Here is a 26,124-nt window from a genome sequence, read left to right on the forward strand (position 1 = left end):
AGGTTTTAAACACAGCATTCTGAAGTAGAAACCACATGATTTTTGTTGTTGTTTGAGTCAGGGTTTCTTTGCGTAGCTTTGGCGCCTGTCCTGGAACTAGCTGTGTAGACTAGGGTGTCCTCGAACTCAGAGATCTGCCTGCCTCTGCCTCCTAAATGCTGGGATTAAAGGCGTGCACTACCACCCGGCTCAAAGACCACACTCTTAAGGACTGTCATGCTCTCTTACTAGAAGATGTATTCTATTCACCCTATATAAACTTCCCTAACACTACTTTCTCACGATCCTCCTACTCCATGTGCAGACTAGCGGACCGTAGGGTAGGACTCTACAAATGGCATATCCAAAAAAACCAATCAATTTATGAGGTAAACAGAAAGGAGATGATGAGTCACCAACATCCCCATTTCATCAACTTACTGAATAGCTTCAGCAAAGCCATCAGTGCGATGCGGCACCACAAGAGTTGGGGTACTTGGAACTGTTCTGTCTTCATCATCAAAAAAGTGTTGTTGCTGAAACAAAGACAGAATGCAGGAATTAATGGGCCTAACCATGTACATGTGGATTAATGCAAACATGATGACTAGATACTAACCATACCACCTATTCCTGGAGTCAATTGAAGTCCACGTCCTACAGACTGCCTCCGGGTCATCTGAATTCTCTGTGTTAGAGAAGGAATCACATTTGTTTTAAAGAATTAGGCAATAAAAAAAACCCACCAAAGACATAGTTTATTAATCTGGCAATGAAGTAACTGTAGAAGACTTGTAATTAAACAAGACATTTCTAAGTTGCTACTATTTATCTATTACAAATATCAGTGACACTTTTTTTTTTTTTAAGGTTTTTCGAGACAGGGTTTCTCTGTGGTTTTGAAGCCTGTCCTAGAACTAGCTCTTGTAGACCAGGCTGGTCTCGAACTCACAGAGATCCACCTGCCTCTGCCTCCCAAGTGCTGGGATTAAAGGCGTGCGCCACCACCGCCCAGCTTCAGTGACACATTTTAAATTATATTAACAAAGATATGAACCAAAAGGCACGCCAGTATTTAATTTGAACACGCACATACACTTAGCCCCTATCTCCTTGAATAAGTATTAACAAGTGATGTTTTTCCATCAAAGCTTATACAGCAACTGGCTTATTACTCCACAGCTAAGACAATCTTGAATTGACAGACTGAATGCTTTGTGACACACACAAATGATCCCTTTAGGCTTTGTATTTTCAAATATGAGGTAATTTTCACTACTTTTTTCTTTTTTTGAGACAGGATTTTTCAGTATGGCCCTGATGGTCCTGCAATTGGCTTTGTAGACCAGGCTTACCTTGAGCTCACAGAGATCTGCCTGCCTCTGCCTCCTGAGTGCGGGATTAAAGTCATACACCTGATTTCCACAACTCTTTTTTTCTACAAAGTTTTTTTTAAAAATAAAGATTTATTTATTTATTTATTTGTATACATTGTTCTGCCTGTATGTATACGTGCATGCCAGAAGAGGGCACCAGATCTCATTATGGATGGTTATGAGTCACCATGTGATTGCTGGGAATTAAATTCAGTACCTTTGGAAGAGCAGGCAGCGCTCTGAACCACTGAGCCATTTCTTCAGTTCCTCCACTACCCTTATTTATATGTTAATTTACATAGCTTGATTTATATATAATAGTTCTCACTATATTCCCCATGTCAGGAGTAAAACCCAGGCTCACTTGATGGAACCTTTGCTTATTCCCTGCTGAGCTTCTGACTAAGATATGGTCAAACCTATTCCATGCTCAATATAATAGGGTTACCAATCAACTAAGTGGAAATATTTAATTATAAATGTGAAAAAAGGTGGAACACTAATTTAAAAAAAAAAAAATCTGTGCACCACACACACACACACGTTTTAGCAAGCCATGTTTCCAAATGTAAATTCATTTGTGAATGTAAACGGTTACATTTTAAAGAAAGTGGTGATTAATTCCATGTTACAGCATGCCGAAACATTAAAAGTACATGTAACATCTGGAAGGAGGGAATGAACGAAGAAAGGACAGACAGAATCTGTCTAATGGAAAAGACCATTTCAAAAGGTGCCATTTTTGCCAGGTGGTACTGGTGTATGCCTTTAATCCCAGCACTCGGGAGGCAGAGGCAGGCAGATCTCTGTGAGTTTGAGACCAGCCTGGTCTATGAGAGCTAGTTCCAGACAGGCCCCAAAGCTACAGAGAAACCCTGTCTCGATGCCTCTTGTAAGAAGTTGTTTTCTGTCAGTACCTGAACTGGTGGCCCCAACTCCTGAGGTGGAGCATGAATGGTCAGGCGTGGGGGAAGAGGATGTGGTGGGCGTCTTGGTGACTGGGGTGCTCGCGGGGTCTGCCTCTCAGATGCAGATGTGGGCTGCTGCTCCCGAGCAGCCTCCTGAGAGAAAGAGGACTCTGCTGCACTTGTGCTTCCCTCACCTATGGAAGAAAGAGCTCTGCTTAGAAACCAGGCTTAATCTTTTCTTTGTTGTTCTTGAAGGATTTGAGACAGAGTCTCAAGAGTCCAGACTGACTTCAAACTTGCTACGTAGGAGGCTGGCCATTAACTCCTGGTCTCCCTACCTTCAAGTGCTGGGATTATAGACATGTACCTTTATGCCTCACTCAGGGTCAGTAAAAGAGCAAACAACACACAAGTAAGTACACCCTCCTCAAAATTCAAAGATGGACCTAAGCACTAACCCAATATATGACAACGCAAATACTTACTAAATTTTGGCTAATGCTGTTTTTTTCTTAATGTTTAAGTGTGCATATGTATGTTTGTGTATTTCGTGTATGTGCTTATGGAAGCTAGAAAAGAACATTGGATCCTTTGAGAATGAGTTACAAGTGGCTCTATGCCACCTAATATGGGGACTAAACTCATGTCCACTGGAAGAGCAGTATGTACTCTTAACCACAGGATCATTTCTCCAGTCCAGTATTATTTTTTTTTAATTTTTAAATCCCCCCCCCCAATATTATTCTTAATAAGTGTACACATTACTTAACTCTTTCTGGAGAAACAGCATGCCAAATAAGGAAAAGCCTCACCTACTGTGATATGTTTATACTTTGGTTCTCCTAAATTGCAAATTTCAAACGTTACTCACTCAGGTGTCTAGATCTTCTAAAGTCTTCCACTATGGAGAGCAGGATGCCAGAGAATTAATAGTTTATATCTGATCTGGAATCAGAACCTTCTCTTGACATTTGGCATCTATGATGTATTTAAATCATTTCACATTTGGCATCTATGACGTATTTAAATCATTTCACATTTTTGTGACTCAGATTATTAACTCAAACTTAGTTTATTTTAAGAATTCTGGACAAGTAAAGACAGTCACAAGAGTAGTTACTTAAGAGAAATTATTTTTATTCTGTATGTGTGAGTTTTTTTGCCTGCATGCATGTCTGTTCACCACATGCACTCCTGGTGTCCATGGAGGCTGGAAGAGCGTGTGGCTAGAGCTGCTGTGAGCCTCCACATGAGTGCTGAGATCTGAACTTCCTGTCTGTTCAAGGGCAGTGAGTGCTCTTAATCACTGAACCTGTTCTCCAGGCCCATAAATAACTTGAAATGGGTCAAATTCGACTATACCCTTAATTTTACTCAGACTACTAGGCTTAATTTTCCTTGATTACAAAAATAGCTTCTCCCCACAAAAGAAGTTTTATGGAACATATATGTGGGGAAAATGGCTAAGAATATCTCTTCCTAAAAAAAATTAATTTTTTCTTAGTGATAACTAAAGACATGCATCTACACACACACGGCTCTGTGCTACATCAGATTCCAGGAAGCCTGACTCTTATGGCAGTTCAATGAGGTGGGCATACAATAATGACATCTAATAGGACACGTCATGAGGGCAGAAACTTGTTAGTAAGACCTTGTCCTATTACTAATTTACTGGAGTTATATGTAATCTAAAGTACAATTCTCCCTTAGAAACTATTACCAGAAACATCCTATTAAAAATCAATGATCTTACCGCTGTTTTGAGAGTCAGCAGCTCTCTGATTGCTTTCGGCTCCACCCATACTCTCTTCTGTTTCTGTACCTGGGTCAGTCCCATCACCACCCTAAGAACAAAATGTAATGACTGAAGCAAATCAAATGAACAGCTTAAAAAGAAAGCCACACCAAATGATTACAAGCAAACAAATCAGAGGAAAACCAAACCAAGCAAGCCAAACAAACAAAACTCCAACGGTATAAAGACTTTTATTATCCTGGTGACACAGGCTTTTCTCTATCACAGGAAAACAGCAAGCCTTCTAAGCACAGCTTTTAAGGAAACAGTCACAACTCTAACCAGTTACCTCAGCATCATCAGCTTCATATCCATCATTACCATCTGCACTACCAGTTCCTTCATTACTATCTTCACCCTCATCTCCCATCCCCGTGTCATCTTCATCATCATCCTCATCATCCTCATCTTCTTCATAATCCTAGAAGAAAAAGCCCAAGTGTGAATAAAGTGTAGGCCTACTCATTTTGCACATCTGAGTATCTACTTTAAGTGACTTATTACTGATTAGGATATAGAAGTGCTTCAAGAGTTGTATGGGTTTAGCTTCACAGCAAGGAAGAAAAAACTAAAAGTTTATGGAATTAATTAAATAGTGATCAACTCTGAATGCTGTTTCCATGAGATTGGCTATAGCAGGAGTCTACCAAGTGTCAAACGGTTCACTTTATTTATATCCAAGCATGAGTAGAATTAAAGAGTAAAATCAAACTGTAATAATTTTAAAAACATGCTTTATTAACAAACAAAACTAAAGTAAGAAAACCACCAATACAGAATTCAATTTCAACAAGAAAAAATACCAAATTCTACCTAACACTCACCTGATATGGGTGATGACCTATTTACTTTGGAAATGGGTACAGGGTACCAAGAGGAAAAATAAACAAACAAAACAACTACCAACTCCTATTTTTTTTTTTTATCTCCAGAAACAGCATGTGTCATTAGATCCACAGTCATTAATTTACTAAGACTGAAGATGAAATTTGAAACATATTCTAAATGGCACAGCAACTGTTTACAAAACAAACAAGCTGGGGAGGCCATGCATTTCTATAATCCTAGCACTCAGGAGACAAGCAGGAGAATTTTGGGGAGTTCCTAGCAGGCCTGGGCTACACACCAAAATCCTACCTCCAGTAAGTTACAAAATAATTCCCCTAAACAAAGTAACCCAAAAAATTAAAAATGGATTATCTATCACTGGCTCTGTGATTTTTTTTTAAATACACGTCACATTCCTGAACTAACCAATATAAAAGGAAAACCTGATAACCAACTGAAACAGACTGGGAATGAGAACTCACAAGCTGATGTATTAGAAGCACCAAAGACTTGAAGCCCTGTGACTGACCCAGCACTCAGGTAGACGGAAGAAGATACAGAGCTCAAGGCCCACACGCACAATGCACTGGGGGAGTTTTAAACAATGAGAGCAGAAGGAGAGCTGATGAACACTAAAGCTTTTCCATACTAAACTCACTTCATGTTCTCCATCATTTTCTTCATCATCATCTTCATCATCACTGTCAATTACAATTACATCATCTCCTTTGCCTTGACCATCCTGGGAAGAAGTAGTTTGCTGATCTGACTGAAGTGGTCCAAGATCGATTTGTAGAGATTGTGACGTTTCTTCACTGTCTTCCATAGGTGTATAATCACCTTGGGTGACTCCCTTTAAAAGTTAGAAAGGTGTTTTAGCCAAACTAGAAATAATCTGGGTACACACTGAATAAAATATTTCTATTGTTTTAAAAACAGCAGCAGCAGCAACAACAAAACAAAAACCCAAATTTACCCCAACCACATTAATTACTCCTTGAAACACTGAAATACACATATAAATTGACTATCCCAACTTCAAGTTTTCTGAGCTCTGGCATAACACTTGAAAGAAGTGGGGTTAAAGTGGGAGAGAGTTAGGAAACAGGCATATATAATAATAAATAAGTATACACAAACCCCCCCCAAAATGGAACTCAGGTTGTATTTAGATATTTATACATGCATGCCTCTGTACATACATCCATATGTATAATAATGGAAACTGGGGAAGCGGAGGCTATCAATTTGAGAGTGGAGGAGGCACATGGAAGGAGTTAGAGGGAAGAGACTTGGGAGGGGCTAAAGAAAGGAAGAGAATGGGGCAAGTAAATACAATTATATTTTAATTAAAATGAAAACTGAAAAATAATTATAGATGGTTATACCTATTAGTCTCAATGTTACTAAGATCACCATAGAACAAAGTTCTGCACTCTAAAGAGCATCCTCTAAAAACGAGCAGGACAAGAACTGAGGAGGCTGGGGAGGATTCTGCTCAGTAAGTCAGTCAAGACACCCAAAGTGCTTAGCACAGGAATTCCTTGTAAGAATTACAGCTGCACTCTACACATGAAGAAACACAACAGACATTAAACGACAGGACAGTGGTCCAAAGTGAGACTCTCGGTTTCCAGACGATTACTCCAAAATCTGTTTGAAATGCTGTGGAACTAAGTATTTTGGGTAAGGGATACTCAATATATGCTAGATACTAAAACAATTTTTTGCTCAATTATTTTCCACATTTTGTTCCCTATCAAAATAAACTTGTGTTAACAAAAATTTGTGACATTAAAAATGTACCATTTGGCTTAAGCGCTCACCAAAAATCTATTTTTCATATATGCCAATAGCATCTATAACTAAAGAAATTCATGAAAAATTACATATACCATATTAGGGAAAAACTGAGTAAGTTGTAGTGTAATTAAGTGTTCCCAAAGTGACTTGCTTATGTAAGAAAAAGCAGTATTTAAGAAGAAGTTAATGGTACGTTTGAGTCATAACAATTTGACATTATTTATTTATTTATTTATTTATTAATTATGTATACAATATTCTGTCTGTATGACTGAAGGCCAGAAGAGGGCACCAGACCTTATTATAGATGGTCGTGAGCCACCATGTGGTTGCTGGGAATTGAACTCAGGACCTTTGGAAGAGCAGGCAATGCTCTTAACCACTGAGCCATCTCTCCAGCCCCCAATTTGACATTTTTAAGAAACAGCTTCATAGAAGATCTGAGGTTGATTTAACCAAGGATGGCAATAAAAGAGAAACCTACACTTTATGTCATGTTTCTAGTTTCATTAATATGACAATCCGAAATACACGAGATGCCATTTACAGTATTCTATAGTACATATAACATGGACTTGCTTTTACATTTGTAAATCAGAGAAAAATGGCAAAATTAACTTAGAACATTAATGTTTCTCATAAGCTAAACTTGTAATCAGTTTCATAGTAACATGATCCTGAAAGTTTATTCAGAGAGAAAGTACTCTTGCAAGCTTAACAGAACAGGAAGGAACTACAGTGTGGGTTCAATTCCCAAGTCCAAAGTTGTATGAACCTGGTTCTACAACTTACCCTGGCATTATGTTAGCTAATAATCAAATTTCTTTGACTAACACTATAGTAACAGCTAAAAGATTACTCTGTGTTAATATTAATGACATGGACACTCCTCTTGAGTATGAGGGAGTTCAGACAACCTACAGTCCTTAAAATGATTTTCTCATGTAGAGCAATTAAGAGTTAAAAACACACTCAGGCACGCAGCTTCTAACAGGTGGAGCTAGGCAGAACCTAGTGATAGAGTAATAATTATTGGAAATAATACCTTGCCTGGAAAAATCTTTACTTATATGAACAGAAACATTCTTAAATATTACTTTGTGCAAAGCATACTTACAGAAGCAAAACAATAAATACTGCAGTTTTTAGCAGTTCTAGCATATCTCATTAAAAATAGAAAACTAGTTTTACTGGACTTGGTGGCACTTCTTTAGTCCCAGCACTCGGGAGCCGGTGGCAGGCAGATCTCTGAGTTTGAGGCCAGCCAAGTCTACAGAGCTAGTTCCAGCACACCTGGAGAGCTAGAGAAACCCTGTCTCCAACAATAACAAAAAACACAAACAAAAATAAAGACCAGTTTTGAAGTCCAAGTTGCAAGATAAGGCGACACGTGCTGTAGTTGTAGCACCTGGAGGCTGAGGCAGGACTGTCTGAGTTTGAGGCTAGCCACACTGAAAGCCTGCCTCAAAAAACAGAACAAATTTAAAAATCAAAGAGTTTCAAAAGGTCAAAGTCAACTTTATTAATTTATTAAAGTATGTTTTTACTCACTTCGCCAATAGAATCTTGAGAATCCTGATTATAAACTTGGGCTTCTACCTCTCCGTCAGTACTCTCTTCTGCAATAACTTCTTCCTAAATCATAATAGATGATTTTTATTGGATCAGTAAGCTAGATCAATCGTCACCCATTCAACCAGTTTTTCTATAAAAAGTTACATCTACAATCTTATGAAGCCATGCCAGAAATGCCATTTATATAAAAATATACTCAAACAACATATTTCTTTAAGAGCATTAATATTTACAAGTAACAATCAGTACTGTTAATGTTTGGCATACAACCTAAATTCATCCTAGTCTATCACTGAAAAGAAACATAATTTTGGCTAAACTTAATCTTAGAAAAACACGGCAAGTAAGAGTGCAGAATGTCAATGAGTAAACTTCTTCATAAAAACAGAATTCAATTTGTTTCTGATTTTTGTTAAAATGGGAAGAAATTCGTGAAAAGATATATATGCAAAGACTATAAAACAACTGGCAATGGCAAAATACCTTAGTTGTCAGTGAAAACTTCACAGACAATGCATTATGACCCCAAAAGTCATTGGTTAGGACTGACAGCTAACCCTCAGCTCCACTGGTGCAATGATGGTACACAGAAAGAATGCCACAGACCTCAGCTCCCACGGCCGTGACTGTCTTCAGCTTCTTTGGGAGAGGCATTTCCACTGTGTCATCAGAGACCTGGTCCGCTGCTTCTACGGTGCTGTCCTCCTCCTCCTCCCGAGTGCGTTTTGGCAAGGAGGAACTTGGGGTCGCTGAAACTTTCAGATTATACAATTTAAACCTCAAATCAGAGCATGGCAACTTCATTTAGACAAAAATAACATTATAAATAGTCCTAAAATTATCAAACTTGGGCCGGGCGATGGTGGCGCACGCCTTTAATCCCAGCACTTGGGAGGCAGAGGCAGGCGGATCTCTGTGAGTTCGAGACCAGCCTGGTCTACAAGAGCTAGTTCCAGGACAGGCTCCAAAACCACAGAGAAACCCTGTCTCGAAAAACCAAAAAAAAAAAAAAAAAAAAAAAATCAAACTTGTGTAACACATCTGATTCGATGTGTGACTGTACTGATTATTAACTGCTGTTTACAAGGCTTACACAATTTCTATCAAACCCAGAACTCATTAAAAGATTATAGCATGTGTAAAATGAACAACTTTAGTTTTCAGGATTCATGTTAGGTTACGTACAATATATTGGCTATTTTTTTTTTATCACTAAACACAACCCCAAAAATCTGGGAGATAAGAAAAACTTTTACATAATGACAAAAACTAACTGAAATGTAACAGTAAATATGAATGTTAAAAGTATTTCTTAGATATAATACATATTGTGACTATTTTCTAATAATTTAAATTATTACAATAGATGTAACAAGTTTTTAACTAAATCAAATGCATATTTGAAACTGTTCTTGTTTCTATTGGTCCAATGATTAAAACCAAATAAAAAATTTGCTTTCTTCACAATAACACTAGATAGAAAACAGTTAATAGGAAATAATCAAGGCATGTGTTGTGTCTAAGTACATAGATCTATTCAAGCTTCATTTTTAAAATGAATCATACCAGTCTGAAAGATGGCTTAGTAGTTAAGAACCCAAACACCCACATAAGAGCTCACAAGGGTCTGTCACACCAGGTCCGGGGGATAAGATGCCCCCCTTTGACCTTTGTGGACACCAGGCACATACATGGCGCACAGAACATACACAGACAAACAAACAAACAAACAAACAAAAACCCTAAACAAAACAAAAAACCCCCAAAACCAAAAAAAAACCCCAAACCTCCCAAAAACAAAAACATAATAATAATAATAAAAAAGTTAAAACTAAATCTTACCAGTGCCAAACACAGCTGTGGAAGTAGACGGCCGCTCGACTGGTGAACTCTGCACCACCTCAACTATGTTTGGTGACAACTCTTGATTTGCAGGCTCAATCTGAGGGTGACTCTGTTGAGTGGGCTGCACAAAAGCTGTAGCCTGTGTTTGCTGCTGTACAGTTAGGATGGGCTGAGAAATGGAGGGCTGAACATTAGGACTAGTAGAACGAACAGATCCACTTGCACTTCCAAATACTGGAACATGTTCCACTGGCCCTTCTGACTGCATAGCTGAAAAAATAATTGTAATATTTAGTAAGTAAGCCTACCCTTAACAAAGCTGAGTCATTATCTTACCCTATTCTTTGGTATACATTGTATTCTCTACTTTTTCTATATGTCTTAACCACTTACTGCGTAAAAATATTGTGGGAAAAAGTATTTTGTACTGTACTGCCCATGAGACTAACACAGTAGCATGTAATAATTGCTGGCTAAATTAAATGTATATTTGAAACTTTTCTTGTATTTGTTGGTCCAATAATAGTATACCCAGATGACATTAATATTAAGAAGCTAAAAATGGTCAGTAATTTTTAAGCATCACTTTGTTCTGAAATGGTATCATGATACCAGCATGAAGACGGGATAGGAAGAGCTGAATGGTACAGTGCTTGTACAACATGTGTAAGGGTCTGGGTTTGATCCTAAGCACCACATGAAAAACCAAACAAAACAAGGTTCCTATCTCTAAAAAGCCAAAGTTTAATTGGAATCTATTTTTTACTGGAAGGAACTGAATGGATACATTCTTTATTTTCAGAGTGTTTACATCGTATACTGTTTGGGCACATGGTCCCACTCTAGAACTTTGGTTTGGTCTTGAACTCAAGATGTCTACCTACCTCTACTTCTTTTTTTTTTTTTTTTGGAAGAAAGAAGTTTATTTTAGTTTATAGACTATAGCCTATCCTCAGGAGAAGTTGGGGTGGGAGCTCAAGCAGAACCTGGAGGCAGGAACTGATGCAGAGGAGTGCTGCTTACTGGTTTGCTGTCTGTTTCTCCTACCTCTACTTCTGAATGGTGATATTTCCAGGTACTTAGAAAAACTGATTCAATTCTAACATGTCAAGGCAGCTTAGATTTTGCAAATCTTTTACTGAACATCTAATTTGGGACCAAGGAAAGAGATTGAACAATAAAAAAAAAAATGTGACTCTACTTTGAGACTCTCAATCTAGTAGATTAAAAAGTCATGTATAAAATCAAATCAAAGACAATAATTTAATTACTATAACTGCAATGGGAACAGAGTGGAGAGAGCATCAAAAGGGCAGGTAATTTCAGCAAGAGCAATACTTGGTCTGAAGTGCAATTTTAGACTACGGTTTTTCAGAGTGAGTTTCTTAGCCTTTAGAAGGGAACATCTAGTTCCAGAAAACCAAGTAAGTATCTATAGGAATATATTTTCCTTCTTTGTCAGCTTAAAAACAAAGCAAAGCAGAAGAGTGGAAAGAAATTTACTGTATTTATAAGTATCTTGGGCAGCCATGATGGCACATTATTGTAATCCCAGCTACTTGAGATGATGAGGTAAAAGGATCATGAGTTGGAGACCAGACTGTACTCAAAAATAAACAAACAAATAGGTCTGATAATCAAGCACAAATATCCTGGGAAGTATATACTTCAAACAAAACTACTTTTATTATGACGTCTGACTCAACATTTATATGCTTCATTTATCCTTACAGGTACTCTTATCCTCTCAAAAAAAAAAAAAAAAAAAAAAAAAATCAATGCAAGAAGCCAATCCCCAATCAGATGTGTCACTTCACTCACCTTCCTGTGATTCCACCTGTGTGGTGGGCATTACGGTTGCTGTTGGGGTAGTGGTTGGGTTTGTGACAGTTGCAGGTGTAACCATTGGGCGGATACTTGCCCTGGGTGTTGACTTATTCCCAGCCATAGCTGCTGCTGTCACTTTACTTGGAGTAGAAACAACAGGAGTTGGCTTGATATTGGCTGTTGGTGGGTCTGATGTGCTGGCACTTAATGGGAAAAAAAAAATACAAGAATGTCACAAAACTCAGGTAGAAGATCCCTTATAAAATACACACACACACACACACAATATACATATATATATTCTGTAAAAGCCAAGGCACAAACTTTTTACAATGAGTGTTCAGTAGGTATCACCTTAACACAGTTCAAATCTTACTATTCTTCTGAACACTTGTTTTGAATAAACTTGATAGGTTTAAAATTAGTAGTTTAAAGATTGAATACTGCTTTCTATTTGTCAGCCATAAAATCTGAAAACTTTCAGTAAAAAGGTTTTGAATTTAAGTTTTAAAAGTTATAGAGACTATTTCACAGTAGTATAAGCTGGCAATAAAACAACAACAACAACAACAAAAAAACCCCCAAATGTTGAGTTACTGACTCTAAGTCTCAGCCCAGATCTTGCCTGGGTAAATGTCTATATACCACGTGTGTGCCTGGTGTCCAGAGGCTAGAAGTGTTGGAGCCCCTGGAACTAGAGTTCTGGGTGGTTGTGAGATGATATACAATTCTGGGTCCTCTCAAAGAGCAGCCAGTGCTCTACACTGTTGAGCCATCTCTCCAGCCCCAGCCTAGACCTTTATGCTTTTCACGAGACATCACAGGCAGTGAGTAGGAGCTTATGTTATAAGTCAGAAGCAGACTAAGCCGCAAGGTGATTCTTTCTGGTCACTGCAGCTCTATACTCAGGAATGAAAGTAATGAAAACAAGAGTTGACAAGTACATGACAACTGCTTCGGCACTTGGAAGACAGACTACAAAAGAAGTAAGACTCACATTCCTCTTTCACCGGAAGCTGGAGTAGTTTTCAGTGTAATCTGTCTCTGCTGTTCTGGAGGCTGTAAGAAAAAGAAGAATTGACATCTATGCTTCCTATGCCCTCAAGTTCATCGAACAAAGATGCCAGACTCACTATTATCAACTGACTGCATGCAGTGCTTTTAGTCCAAATTCCCTCTAACAAAGACTCCTCAATAACCAGTACTTCCAAATAAAATTTTAAGAAGTGGCTTGTCATGCATGCAGAACTAGCTGGTCACCTTATTACTGGGTTCCTGAGGTTCATCTCTCTGCTCAAGTTGTCTCTCTTGATGCTCTCTGAGCTCTCTTTCTAAGCGACTAATCCGACCTTCATACTGGGACTTAAGAGCAGTCATTCGGACATCCAGTTCATCCTTCTGTTGATCTAAAGCTCCATTCCTTTGTTTAAGCTCTTCATTTTCTTTAGTTAACTGATCTTTTACACCTAAAATAAGCACATAATTATAATTATCAGAAATATTATGCATTTATACTGCGTGTAGTTAGTATTAGAATCTGTATTATACTATGTATTAATTTTGATACTACTTATTTCAATGAGCAAACTTCTAAACATATCCATGTTTATTAATATAGATTTACTTCACAATAATTATGTAAATTATCCTAAAACGTCAAAAAATGTAGATTAATATAAATTAACTTTAGCAAGTTTACTTATATATATTATTTATTATTAGGAATTATAAAATATTCACATCACAGTATACATATATATAGTATACATAAAAAAACAGATAGTGAAGCCACGTGTAGTGGAGCACACCTTTAATCCCAGCATGAGGGAGGCAGAGGCAGGCATATCCCTGTGTGTTTGAGGCCGGCCTGGTCTACAAAGCAAGTTCTAGAACAGCTCTTACACAAAGGCTGTTACACAAAGAAACCCTGTCTCAAGACCTAAAACGATCAGTGAGTTTTTTATGAAGTTGCTGTGAAATAATCTTAGAAACTGTCTTGAGGGGAAAAAAAAAGGAGCAGTACTTCAAGCTAATTACTGCTTCATATACACAATAAACATATCATTTGAAAATTAAATTTTCTGCTGCTGGAAAGATGGTTCAGTTAAGAGCACTGGCAGCTCTTGTAGGGGAGCCATGTTTGTTCCCAACACCTACAGGTAGCTTACAACCAAACTCCAGTACCAGTATATCTAACACCTCCTTTGGCCTCTGTGGGTACCAGACACACAGGCGGTACACACGTGCACGCACACAAGCAAACAACTATACATATAAATTAAAAACTTAGTCTTAAAAAAAATTAAAGTTAAGTAAATCTAATAAATTTACAATATTGGCTTCTCTTTTACATTTAATCTTACACCTGTCCTGAATGGGTTTAGTGTGCAATTCAAATCGTAGCATATACATGAAATTACCAGCTAAGTGTGCAATTTTTGATTTTGCTGCTACAATTGCCTTCCTTGTCTTTTCATCCTTTTCAGTTATTTGCTGTCGGAGCTGCTCCTCCTGTGTAGTTCTATCCTGAAGGTCCTGACGAAGGCGCGACAGTTCAGATTGAAGTTGCACAGTTTGTTCCTGGAGATTTCTTGCTTCTGTTTCTTTTTCAGATAATGTCTTTTCAAGGAAAAAGAAATATCATGTAACTCAATCACATCAGTACATACGAGGTATGTACCTTATAAAGTACCAGGACACTTCTAAAGGTCCCACATGGGAAGGAGCAGCGGTGTTTAAGCATATTATTAAGGCTTACGGAGAGAATTAGGAACACTGGCCTTCCACTGCCTCCACAATCATACCTTCTGCAGATTCTCTACTTGACCCTCGAGTGACTTTGTCTTTGTTTCGGATTGGCAGAGGTTATCTTTGAGCTCCTGCATTTCCTGGATGGAGATGTGCTGTTCCTGATGGTCTCCAGAGGACTGAGTGGAGGTCTCCATGGCCTAAGATGATGAGTAGTAAGAAAGCATTGTCACTTAGTGATTCTGCTGCTACAAGTTTAAAGAGACAATCCCAACTGTACAAGATGACTTACAAGAGCACTCAAAAGTGAGTTTCTACAGAGCAATTTTAATGTTCAAAACGAGAAAATTTGTTATGGTCCTCCATAGGTAGATGTTAGAGACGATGTGCTGTAGACACACTTCTGGTACCCAACACAGCCCCCTGATGATGAGTCAAATGAAAAAGAGTGACACAAGAGCATGGGCAAATGATGCACCTTCTTTGGAAACTTATCTTCCACATCAAGAAAAGCACACTGATGTGCTAACAAATAGAAAAAAGGATTAAAACATTTTAAACAACTTGTTTAAAATAATATAAAACCTTATTCGTTGTAAAAACTCTCACTTTGTTCACATTCATAAATTGAATTAACAATGAGCTACTATGATGGTTAATTTTGGATTATAGACTTGATTATGATACCAAACACCTAAGACTTTGATGTGTCCATCTTTGGGTGAATCTGTAAGGGTTTTTTTCTTTTTTATTCAGAAAGAATTAACTGTAGGGGGGAAGACACAGCCTGTTCTATGGTTGCCACTCTGGACTAAATAGAAAAGGAAAAAGGAGGAAAGCCATGTGAGCTGGAACTCACTCCCCCTTCTCTGCTTCATGCAGCAGGCAGCAAAGATAGCTATGATGGAGCCACTGAGTCATAGTCATGCCTCCTAGCAGTGGTGGACTGTATTCCCTAAATATGACACTACGGGGTCACAAGAACGAGAAAAGGTAACTACCACAGTTCTGAAATTAGTTTTGCAAAGAAATAGTACCAAAAATATGAAAAATAAGGTTGGATATGGTAGTGCATGCTTTTAATACTAGCACTTGGAAGGCAGCAGCAGGTGGATCTCTGGGAGTTAGAGGCCAGCCTGGTCTATAAAGAGTTATAGGAGCTACATGGAAGAGATTCTGTCAACAAACAAAACAATAAAAACCACTCAGCACCTATAATTTTGTTTGTTCTCACTTTATAATGTACTTTATAATGATCACCATACTATGTAACTAATCTTTTGGCCAGGTGTGGTAGTGAACACCTGGAACCCTGATACTCAAGGAGCTGTGACAGGAGGCTCAGCAGTTCTAGGCTAGTTTAGGATACAAAGTGAGAAGGTAAATAATAAATGTATCACTGTAAGCTTCTATGAGATTAGACTCTAAAACCCAGTAACTGTCAGGGGGAGGGGGAAAATCGCATTTACTCAAAATACCTTGTCCTGCTGCGCTTTAAGTTCTTCATACTGAGTCTTGTATCTGCGTCCAATTTTCTTGACTTGAGTGATTGTTTTGACTTTTTCCTGTATATCAATTATTTTGGCATCTAAATCTTTCTGAATGTTTTCCTTTTCATTTCGTACTTTGTTTAAATCTTCCTTCAGACTCTGGATTAAGTTTTGGTTGTTAGTCAACGATGCATTTGATCTTTGAAAAAATAGCAGGAGAATTCTTAGATGAACTAAAGATATAAAATGTTTTGTAAATTTTAAAGGATTTCAACTTAAAAGTTTCTACTATACTGCTTTAATAATAGCTTTCTAATTAAAAACTACCCTCACTTCAAAGATAATTACTTCATGAATTTAGCCCTTTAAGAGACCTTATTTCACAGGTCTAATACCTGTTTTGAAGTTAAGACACTGCACTAAGTAGTCAAGTAACACGATTTCAACGTCATCAAGTGATGCCACTCAGCTTCACTAGAGCTGCGTGACTGAGGACTCTATAGGTCAGATGTTATCCAAGCTTCCTGCAAGGTTGGTCTTAAAGCTTACAAAATTTTTGTCACATGTTCTTCTCGATGCACATTTGGCAATGCTCTAAGTAGTTGCCCTCCTGTATATGATGTCATGAGCTGAACTTTCTAATAAGAGCAGCAGCTAATACCAACTCCCTAAAAGTATACAATCAAGTTTTCTGTATTTTAGTTTTCTTAAAGAAATAGTATCTCTTATATTAAACATGAATATTGATTGGAATAAAGAAAACATAAAAAATTGAAATAAACTTGAATTTTCACTAGAGCCAGTTGTAGTGGTAGACACCTGTAATTCCAGCCCACGCTGGGTTATACATGGAAAATGCCTCCCTTACATATATTTTAAAACTTGTATTCCTAATACCTTGCAATTTCAGCCTTAAGTCTTCCAACTTCTTCATTTAGCTGCTGAATTCTCTTAGTATGAATTTCCTTTTCAGAAAGAAGCTTTCGATATTCTTCTGTATCTGGATCTTTCTGCTGATTTACCAGATGCTAGAATAACAGACATGCATACTTTGCTTTGTCACGTTTTACAAACAAAAAGTGCTATAATAAAATGGCAAAATATCTAATTATTTCCATTAACCACATCACATGCAAAGTAATCAAGTACCAAACAGTCAGTTCAAAGCTTTAGTTAGGACAGCAAAATCTAGACAAGACAGAAGGGCAAGAAAACACTGAATGTTATTAACTGTTCATCATTTTTTCAGAGCTGTAAATGAATGTCAATGAGTCTTTTTTTTAATATTTATTTATTTATTTATTATGTATACAATATTCTGTCTGTGTGCATGTCTGCAGGCCAGAAGAGGGCACCAGACCTCTTTACAGATGGTTGTGAGCCACCATGTGGTTGTCGGGAATTGAACTCAGGACCTTTGGAAGAGCAGGCAATGCTCTTAACCACTGAGCCATCTCTCCAACCCCCTCAATGAGTCTTAAATGTTTCTTTTTTCTTTTAACATTTTCATTCTTTTCCTGTGTATGCACGTGGTGTGTGTACATGCCATGACACACATGTGGAAGTCAGAAGTCAACTTATGAAAGTTACTACTCACCACCTGCCACATAGGTTCTGAGAATCAAATTCAGGTCGTTAGGCTTCATAGTAATTAATTCACCACCTCACTGGCCTATTTATAAAAGCTTTTAATATTATATACCTAATTTCACTAAAGTAATATTATGAAGAAAAATATGTTTTATAGTCTAAATATTCTAAATGTAACTTATCCCACTAACCATGAAAGTCAGGCAAACCTAACAAAAATGATCCTAGGTCTGGTTAGCTCAACTTCCTTTCATGACTTTTCTCATTGTCTGTCTGGTAAGAGCAAAATGAGGAATAGTGCTCTGAAATTATAAAACATTCTTCCTGTATTACTAAATGTTTACTATTCTACCCCATATTCTGGGTACCAGAGAAACTGCAGTTACTATTTAATTTTTGTCACCAGACTGATGTTTTAACATTCACATTTTGCAAATGAGGAAACGTATAGTCCAGAGTGGTTAAGTGGTTAAGTCACAAGCCACATAACTAGGATTTCCAAGGCTGACTTCTCACTGAACGTGATATGCTGTCTGGTCTGATTCTCAAAGGTCTAGTGAACAAGTTTTCTACATGTGCCTCAATAAAATATACATGTATGTTCACAATAAAGTATCTTAGAAATAAAGTTAAAGCTTGGCCACTTGGACTTACAAAAGATTAAATAATGAGCAAATCATAAGTGAATTTTTAAAGACGTGAGCCCTAATATGCCATGTACTTGTGTGTATTAGGTTTCTAATTAATACAATTTTCACCAGTATTTTTACATCTCTAAATTTTACTGTATTATTTAAAATCATTTCTATGACAGTAAATGACTAACTGTACTTACCTGGTTCCGAGCCTTCCAACGCTTGACATCCTCTTCTAGGAGCTTCTTCTCTGCCTGCAGCATACCGCTTTTCTCACTTAGCTCAGCATTGGCTTCTTGTAAAGGCAAAATATCTAACTCCAGTTTCCTCACCTGAAAATAGCTCCAAGTTAGTCTTTTTTTTTTTTCTAAAAAAATAACCAATGTTAATTCATTTATATTACAAATAATAATAATAGCTTCTGCTCTTGACTGGGAAGACACAAACCTTTGCTTGCATTTGTTGCAGGTTCTGTTCAAGCCTTTCTTTTTCTTCTCTTAGCATCTTATTGGTCTCCATGACTACATTCATTGTTTCAGTTTTCTTCATCAATTCTTCATGTTGAGCCATTGTTTTTGCAGTTACCTAAAACAGACACACAGGTCAACAACCACATCCAAAGAGCCATCTTTTTCCTACCAGTTCCAATCTTCCCAAATAACCAAGTACAGAGGATTTCAATTTCAACCTTAACCAAGACATGCGGTCATTTCAAACCAGTTTAAATGAATGTAATAGATTTACAGACAGACTACAACGACACTGCAAACACTGCCAACAGAGAAGCACAGGAAAAACACTGCTTTATCTTTCTGCATTTTTCCTGTACTTTGGTATGAGCTCTTAAGTAATGTTATTTACATTCTTGGCTTTCCCCCTTCTTCTCTGTTGCTCAGAAGTCTCCAATCATTTGGTTATTTTATTCTAGTAGCTTTCAACAATGTGAACTGTTTTCTTCCACTGCATGTAATCTGCAAAGGTTATTACTTTATGTTTGTACATATTCATGTGTTTGTGTAGGTGCACTTAGAGGAGAGAGGCTGACTTATGTCTTCCTTCACTATTCTCTATGATTAGAAACAAGGTCTCTCATTGAACCCGCATCTCATCTAGGCTGGCCGGCCAATGAACTCCAGAATCCACCTGTCTCTGCCTCCACCTTAGCACTTGGGTTCTGATCATGCTTGCGTATTACTTTTGACATGTGTGTTAACTTCTTGGTTCTTCTTACTATATCTCAGAGTTGGCTTCCCCTGTGAACATGTTCACAAGCTGAGCTTTCAGTGAATGCTCACTAGCAGAGAAAACAGAGAAGGCTTAAACAAATCTCGATAACCCATCTACTCTTTTTTCTCAGGGTTAAACTCCTTGAATCAAAGGACCTAATATTTCCATGGTGGGACAGCAATTAAATCTGAATTGTATTTTCAAGTCAGATGCAATTCTCTTTCTTTCAACTTCTGCTAGAGACTTAAGTCTTATAAATTTAATTACCCATTTTTCCCTAGTCAATAGCTTCTTCTTAGAAGCCATGTTAACTACTTACATGGGTTTTGCTTTTCATTTCCCCAGGAAAGAGCACGGGCCAGTTAGTTTCTTTCCTTCTAGATACGGGGTGCATTAGTAGATCTCCTCACATTGAGCAAACTCAGCAGTAAGGTGCTGGGAGGTATCGTGAGTTAAAACGGAGAGCTTGCTACTACCAGACATCTGACTGCAACACTTTCTTTCCCATTCTCTGGTTCTTACTTTTTCAGTTTTTCTTTTTCTTATTTGCTGAAAAAAAATATCCTATAGTAGTTTCAATCTATACTAGAAAAACTCTCAAGGTACTGATACATAGCAGCTGCAATAGAATAGAAAGTTGGAATTCACACACCATACACTATAGTCTAAAGGCTTTGTGCACATCATCTCAGTCCTTATAGTTGTTGCTTACATGTTACAGATAAGGCAACAAAGTCCAGGGAAGATGAGCAATGAACAGCACACAGAGCTAATCCTATGGAAGTGGTCAGACAGCGGGCACAGAGCCTCTAACTACTACACACTAGGCATAATGAATGAGTACATGTTAAATGAATTTGCAAGGTTAAGCCGAATGCTGACATTGAATTAAATTTCTGCAACATGGTGGAAATAAAAAAATGAGCTTATTTCAAGCTTAGCGCATGTACATACCTGCACCTTCTCCCTTTCTGCATTCAAGCTATCCTGAAGTTCTTGCAACTCCCGTTCTAAAAGTTCAACTCTTTGTCGATAGCGCAGACTCTCAACCTGAGCCACCTCAAACTTAGTTTCAGCAATTTCTTTTTCTCGCCGTATAAACCTACAAGAATACAAATATTAAAATTTTAGAATGCTAAATATTTAGTATTGTAAAACTTGGGCAATTCCTTTTTTTTTCTAAAAATATTTATTTATTATGTATACAATATTCTGTGTGTATGCCTACAGACCAGAAGAGGGCACCAGACCCCATTACAGATGGTTGTGAGCCACCATGTGGCTGCTGGGAATTGAACTCAGGACTTTTGGAAGAGCAGGCAATGCTCTTAACCTCTGAGCCATCTCTCCAGCCCACTTGGGCAATTCTTAAGATGACAAAAAGCATTCACTTTAATAGTTATTTTCATATTTCAAAGATAGATTAGTTTTTAGTTACGGAGCTAGACAGGAGCATTAGAAAAATATTATCCTGGGCCTACAAAATAGCTCAGAAAGTAAAAGCACTTATGCAAATCTCAGAACTCTGGATCCCTACAAAGGTGGAAGAAGAGCAGCTCTGTAGAGTCACTCTCTATTTCAACATGTATACTGTGTGGCGAGAGCATGCATACCAACAAAGGTACAATCAATAGTATGACAAAAACCAAAATACAGTTGTTAGGTCATGCACGATGGCACACATCTGTAATCCTTTCAACACTTGAGAGCTGGGGTTAGGGAGACAAAGAATATCTCTTTAAAATGACGAGACATCTAACTGTCCTTTCTTCTATTTTTAGCTTTGCTTTTGGTTTTTCAAGACAGTCTTAGCTGTCCTAGAACTCACTCTGTAGACCAGGCTGGCCCCAAACTCACAGAGATTCCTCTGCCTCCTGAGTGCTGGGATTAAAGGAATATACTACCACCACCCTAGGGACCACTAGGCTACTTGGCCAATTAAGGCAGAATGACTTTTACAATGTTGCATTTATTGTCTTACTATGGAACCACATTAAGAATGTATTTGACTTACCTAAGGATTTCTAAAATCTGTTCTTGAGATTTTCCTTCTTCATTGAGAGAGACATTTAATGGTGCTTGCACAACCTCCTTCATAGAGGCAACCACCTTATTACTTAATTTTTCGATTTGATCATGAAGTAGTCTGTTTTGTTTCTCTAGATCTTCACAGCGAGACACACTCTTGGAAACTTCATCCTACAAGCCAAGAGTCCATGATTATGGTTTCCCAAGTGTATAGAAAAACAAAACAAAAAACCAAAAATCAACAGAAACTTTCATTTCTCCCATTCTACTGTAATCTGCAACAGTACCTTCACCACTCTCTCTCGTTCTTCCCAGGACGCCTTACACGCCAACAGCTGTGACTCTGCTTTCTGAGCCGTTTCTTCCAAGTGCTGACGGACTGATGCCATTTTTGAAACTTGCTCCTTGGCAGCTTGCAGAGCTTCGACGTCAGCAGCATGCAGCATCAATTCCCTCTCATACTTATTCTGCGCTTCCACGGCTATTTTAGCCTGTAATTAACAATCCCCCATCAACACAGATTAAAATCCACCAAGTTAAAACTTTCACACACAATGTATTTTTCTGTGTATGCACAACACTTGTGAAAGCCAGAGGACTTGGTTGTCCTGCTCTAGAACTCTCCACCTTAGCTCTCCCAGGCGGGGTCTTTCACTGCACCCTTTCTGCTGGTCAGCATCCCTCCACCTCCCGCAGCACTGGGGTTTCATGTGTCTGGCATTTTACGCAGAAGCTGAAATCCAAACAGAGGCTGAAGCTTACTGCTCAGAAGCGTTAGAACACTCACTTGTTCCTGACAGTCACGCCTGGCTTGCTGTTCATTACTTAAAGCCGTGCTTGCTCTTTGCAGAGCTTCTTGTACTTCATTCTGAACACTAGACAGTGTCTTCTTCAATTCAGATAACTAAACAAACGAGAGCAAGTCAGAGTTAATAACAAACTTGGAAATACTTAAGAAAAATGCCCAACTATCCAATTAAATAAATTGAACACAGCTATAATCTGACATACTCTAGTTTTTACTAATCCGTATTACTGCTCTGCCTACCAGTATAAAAAATCTGAGGCAGAGCTTCTTAAAAGGTAGCACTGATAAGCAACTGTAAAGTCTAAAATTTTCAAAAGGAAGTTTATCCAGATCACAGAACGGGAATATAAAATTAAAATTGATGGGTATACATTCAACCAATTTTCTACTGAAATAAGCCAAAGTATAATTTATGCACTAGTAAAGAGAATTCAAACTTTTAGGGAAGAAAGTTACTATAGATCCTAGTGAACTCACTTGCTGTTCCATGCTTTCGATGGCTTTTCTTTTGTCATCCTGAAGCTCTTGTTTCTCCTTCTCTACTTCCATCAACTTTTTCTCCAACTGATTCTGAAACTCTGCTGATTCTTTTAAACGAACTTCAATGTTTTTATGTACTTCCTCAGTCACCTTCATCATATAAGCAGTAAGAAACAAAAGGGATTGAAAATCTTATGTAATTTTTTTCAACCTAAATGGAACCAAACTAAAGTTATAATTTGTCTTATACTAACAGAACCTGTAAAATGCCAATTAGCCAAGCAGATATGCCATATAAATTTAGAAGCGTAACTTCTCTTTCAACCTATTCTTTTTAGTATTGAAGTCCAAATCTCTTATTTTCCTGTCCAGCTTCATATACATTTGCCCAAATCTACTTGGTCTCTCATTAAAAGATATTGTCCTTACACAGTGATATCCACTGATGCCAATTACAAAAGAACTTTCTAAAATGGTGACCTTATTGTTATAGCCTCCACAGCAATGTATCCTCAATCTACATTAATCTTTGAAGAACTGATGGAGGAAGGTCATTTGTCAATAAACAAACTGCCTTGGCCCATTTGATAGGCCATCCCTTAGGTGGGTGGAGTAGACAGAATAGAATGCTGGGAGGAAGAGGAAGTGAGCTCAGATGCAGGGCAGCTCCTCTGAGAGACAGATGCCATGCTCTCCTCTCCAGAGCAGATGCGATGAAGCTCTGACCCAGGATGGACGTAGGCTAGAATCTTCCCGGTAAGTGCACCTTGGGGTGCTACACACATGAATAGAAATGGGCCAAGCAGTGTTTAAATGAATACAATCTGTGTGTTGTTATTTCTGGTGTAAAGCTAGCCGTGTAGGGGCCAGGCAGGACTAAAAGCAGGCCCGCAGCTCCCACTACAAAGAACAATTTCTAACTATGACACAATGCAAACCATTGATCCCACCTAAGCTCACAGACATAATTTAACATATTTACCTGAAGCCTGTCAAGTCTCTCTTTGATGCTTGACACCTGTTTCCTGCCTTTGATTATCTACATGCCTCTCTACTCACAGGTGCCCACCTGTCACCTGTCATGTGAAGCATGTACATGCAGCAGGTAACTCATATTCATTCTCCTCCATGTCTGATTTGAACCTATTCCTTGCTTTCTAAGTTTTGTGGGTTTTTATTATATTAGAACCAAGTACTTTCCAGCAGTAAGAAGAATAATGCCAGTTTAATCCATACCCTGCTGCTTTACACATAGTAAGTTCTTAATTTAGCACAATATACATACCTGCTTCTCCTTGTTGAGAGAATCCTCCAGACTAGTCACCATTGCCCGATACTGCTCCACATTGCTAGCACTGGTCTTGAGTCTCTCCTTCAAGTCATTGACCTGCTCTTCAGCCTGCCTTAGCTGACTCATAAGATCATCGACATCATCTTTGTCACTCGGCTGACCTGGAAGACATAAAAAGCTCTAATAAAATATATATTTTCAATTAATGCTTTAAGTGGAATTATGTATGGATGGCTACTATCAAGAGTACATGAAATCAGGATTAAGGCTAAAATTATCAAGTGTGTTTGAATTCGAGTTAAATATCATAATAAAAATTAAGCAAGGCATAACAGCAAATGCCTGTAATACTAGCACGCGGTAGGTATATCGCTGATTCATGGTCAGCATGATCTATATAGTTAAGTTCTAGGCCACCCAGAGCCAAGACAGCCAGGGTCTAAAAAAGGAAGGAAAAGCTAAAAGTATTCTATTATCTCATTGATTCCAAAAATTCAAATGACTGAAGTCTCATCACAAAAATATTTGAGATTATCAAACAAGATCTTAATTTATTCCAATTTTTGTTTTGTCTAAAATACATAGACAAGAAAACTGCAGGTTGAAAATAATGCTGTTATAAAAATATCAGTAAGGAGGCAGTGTACCTGTTCTAATGGAAGCTCACCAAATCCAGCTGGACCGGGTCTGAATGAGCATGTGATCAAACCGGTCTCTCTGATTGTGGCTGACAATGGGGGCTAACTGAGAAGCCATTGATAAAGGCACTGGGACTTGTTTTTATGGCATGTTCTGGCTTTTTGGGACCCTAGCCTACATGGATGCACAGCTTCCAAGGCCTGGATGTAGGGGGGAGGGCCTTGGACTTCCCACAGGGCAGGGTTCACGGTCCTCTCTCAAGCAGAGCGGGAGAGGGAGAAGGGGATGTGAGGGAGTGTGAGGGAATTGGTAGGAGGGAAGCAAGTGTAAATAACTGAATGGAAAAATAAAAATTAAAAAAATATCAGTAAGAAGGGATTATTAGATAGTAATATATCTGTTAAACAAGTACCAAACATCTATATCTAAATATGTAGGTATTATACACCAGCAACCAGGTTTTCCTACTATTTATCAAACTAATATAGACTGTATGGAAACAAGTTTTAAATTTGAAACAGCAGATCTGTGCATGACAGCAGAATCTAATGAAATATTTAATTTGAGGACACTAACGAACACAAATTAGGAAATTTTTGACAGTACCTTATCATAGAGTTAGCAAAAACCCCTGTAGTGGTTTAAATGAAACGAACACGCCCCTCCTGGGCTCATATACTTGCATGCATGGTTCCCAGTTGGTGAACTACTGGGAGGTACTGAAGATGTGGCCTTGTTAGAGTAGATGTGTCACTGGGGGTGGGATTTGAGAGTTTCAAAAGCCAACGCCAGGCTCATGGCCCCTCTCTCTAATCACAGATCTGGAGATCAGGATGTAGAACTTTCAGGGACTGACTGTTCTAGCATCATGACTTTCTGCCTGCCACCAAGATGACAATGAACTAACCCTCTGGAAATGTAAGATTTCTCTAAATGCTTCCTTTTGTAAGAGTTTTCCTTAGTCATGGTGCTTCTTTATGGCAGTAACAACCCCAATTAAGACAAGCGCATATTTAAAAAATAAATTTTAAGTATCAATAAACGGTTTTAGTGTTGGAGAGAATTTGTTTTATATATGTAATGTTCTGGGTTTGAGTCACAGAAAAATATACCACTCCATACCCAGAGCCAGCGGCTTCAAAGACTGGAACTCAAAACATATCTTAGCCTGGTGTCAAACAACTATTTGAATTTCCAAGTTTTCCAAATTAATTATAAGCCCCAAACTGAGCTTTTCTACTTGGAAAGT

General features: G+C 38.0%; 1 protein-coding gene across 1 annotated transcript in view; it reads right to left on the reverse strand.

Annotated features, from left to right (window-relative positions):
- The window catches only part of Tpr (translocated promoter region, nuclear basket protein), a 58,173-nt gene that overhangs the window by 7,979 nt on the left and 24,070 nt on the right, over positions 1-26,124 (reverse strand). Inside the window, exons 23-46 of the mRNA XM_057770989.1 lie at positions 24,231-24,397; positions 22,943-23,095; positions 22,445-22,561; positions 21,945-22,148; positions 21,644-21,828; positions 20,584-20,731; positions 18,850-18,987; positions 18,603-18,734; positions 17,075-17,205; positions 16,166-16,376; positions 14,744-14,887; positions 14,360-14,558; positions 13,200-13,405; positions 12,937-12,998; positions 11,934-12,142; positions 10,110-10,382; positions 8,874-9,022; positions 8,244-8,327; positions 5,548-5,742; positions 4,351-4,482; positions 4,020-4,110; positions 2,273-2,457; positions 599-667; positions 421-515 (exon numbers count right to left, since the gene is read on the reverse strand). Coding sequence (XP_057626972.1) covers positions 421-515; positions 599-667; positions 2,273-2,457; positions 4,020-4,110; positions 4,351-4,482; positions 5,548-5,742; positions 8,244-8,327; positions 8,874-9,022; positions 10,110-10,382; positions 11,934-12,142; positions 12,937-12,998; positions 13,200-13,405; positions 14,360-14,558; positions 14,744-14,887; positions 16,166-16,376; positions 17,075-17,205; positions 18,603-18,734; positions 18,850-18,987; positions 20,584-20,731; positions 21,644-21,828; positions 21,945-22,148; positions 22,445-22,561; positions 22,943-23,095; positions 24,231-24,397 — 3,679 coding nt within the window. The remainder of the gene's footprint in view (positions 1-420; positions 516-598; positions 668-2,272; positions 2,458-4,019; positions 4,111-4,350; positions 4,483-5,547; positions 5,743-8,243; positions 8,328-8,873; positions 9,023-10,109; positions 10,383-11,933; positions 12,143-12,936; positions 12,999-13,199; positions 13,406-14,359; positions 14,559-14,743; positions 14,888-16,165; positions 16,377-17,074; positions 17,206-18,602; positions 18,735-18,849; positions 18,988-20,583; positions 20,732-21,643; positions 21,829-21,944; positions 22,149-22,444; positions 22,562-22,942; positions 23,096-24,230; positions 24,398-26,124) is intronic.

This window comes from Chionomys nivalis, chromosome 5 (genome assembly GCF_950005125.1).
Source record: "Chionomys nivalis chromosome 5, mChiNiv1.1, whole genome shotgun sequence".
NCBI lineage: Eukaryota > Metazoa > Chordata > Mammalia > Rodentia > Cricetidae > Chionomys > Chionomys nivalis.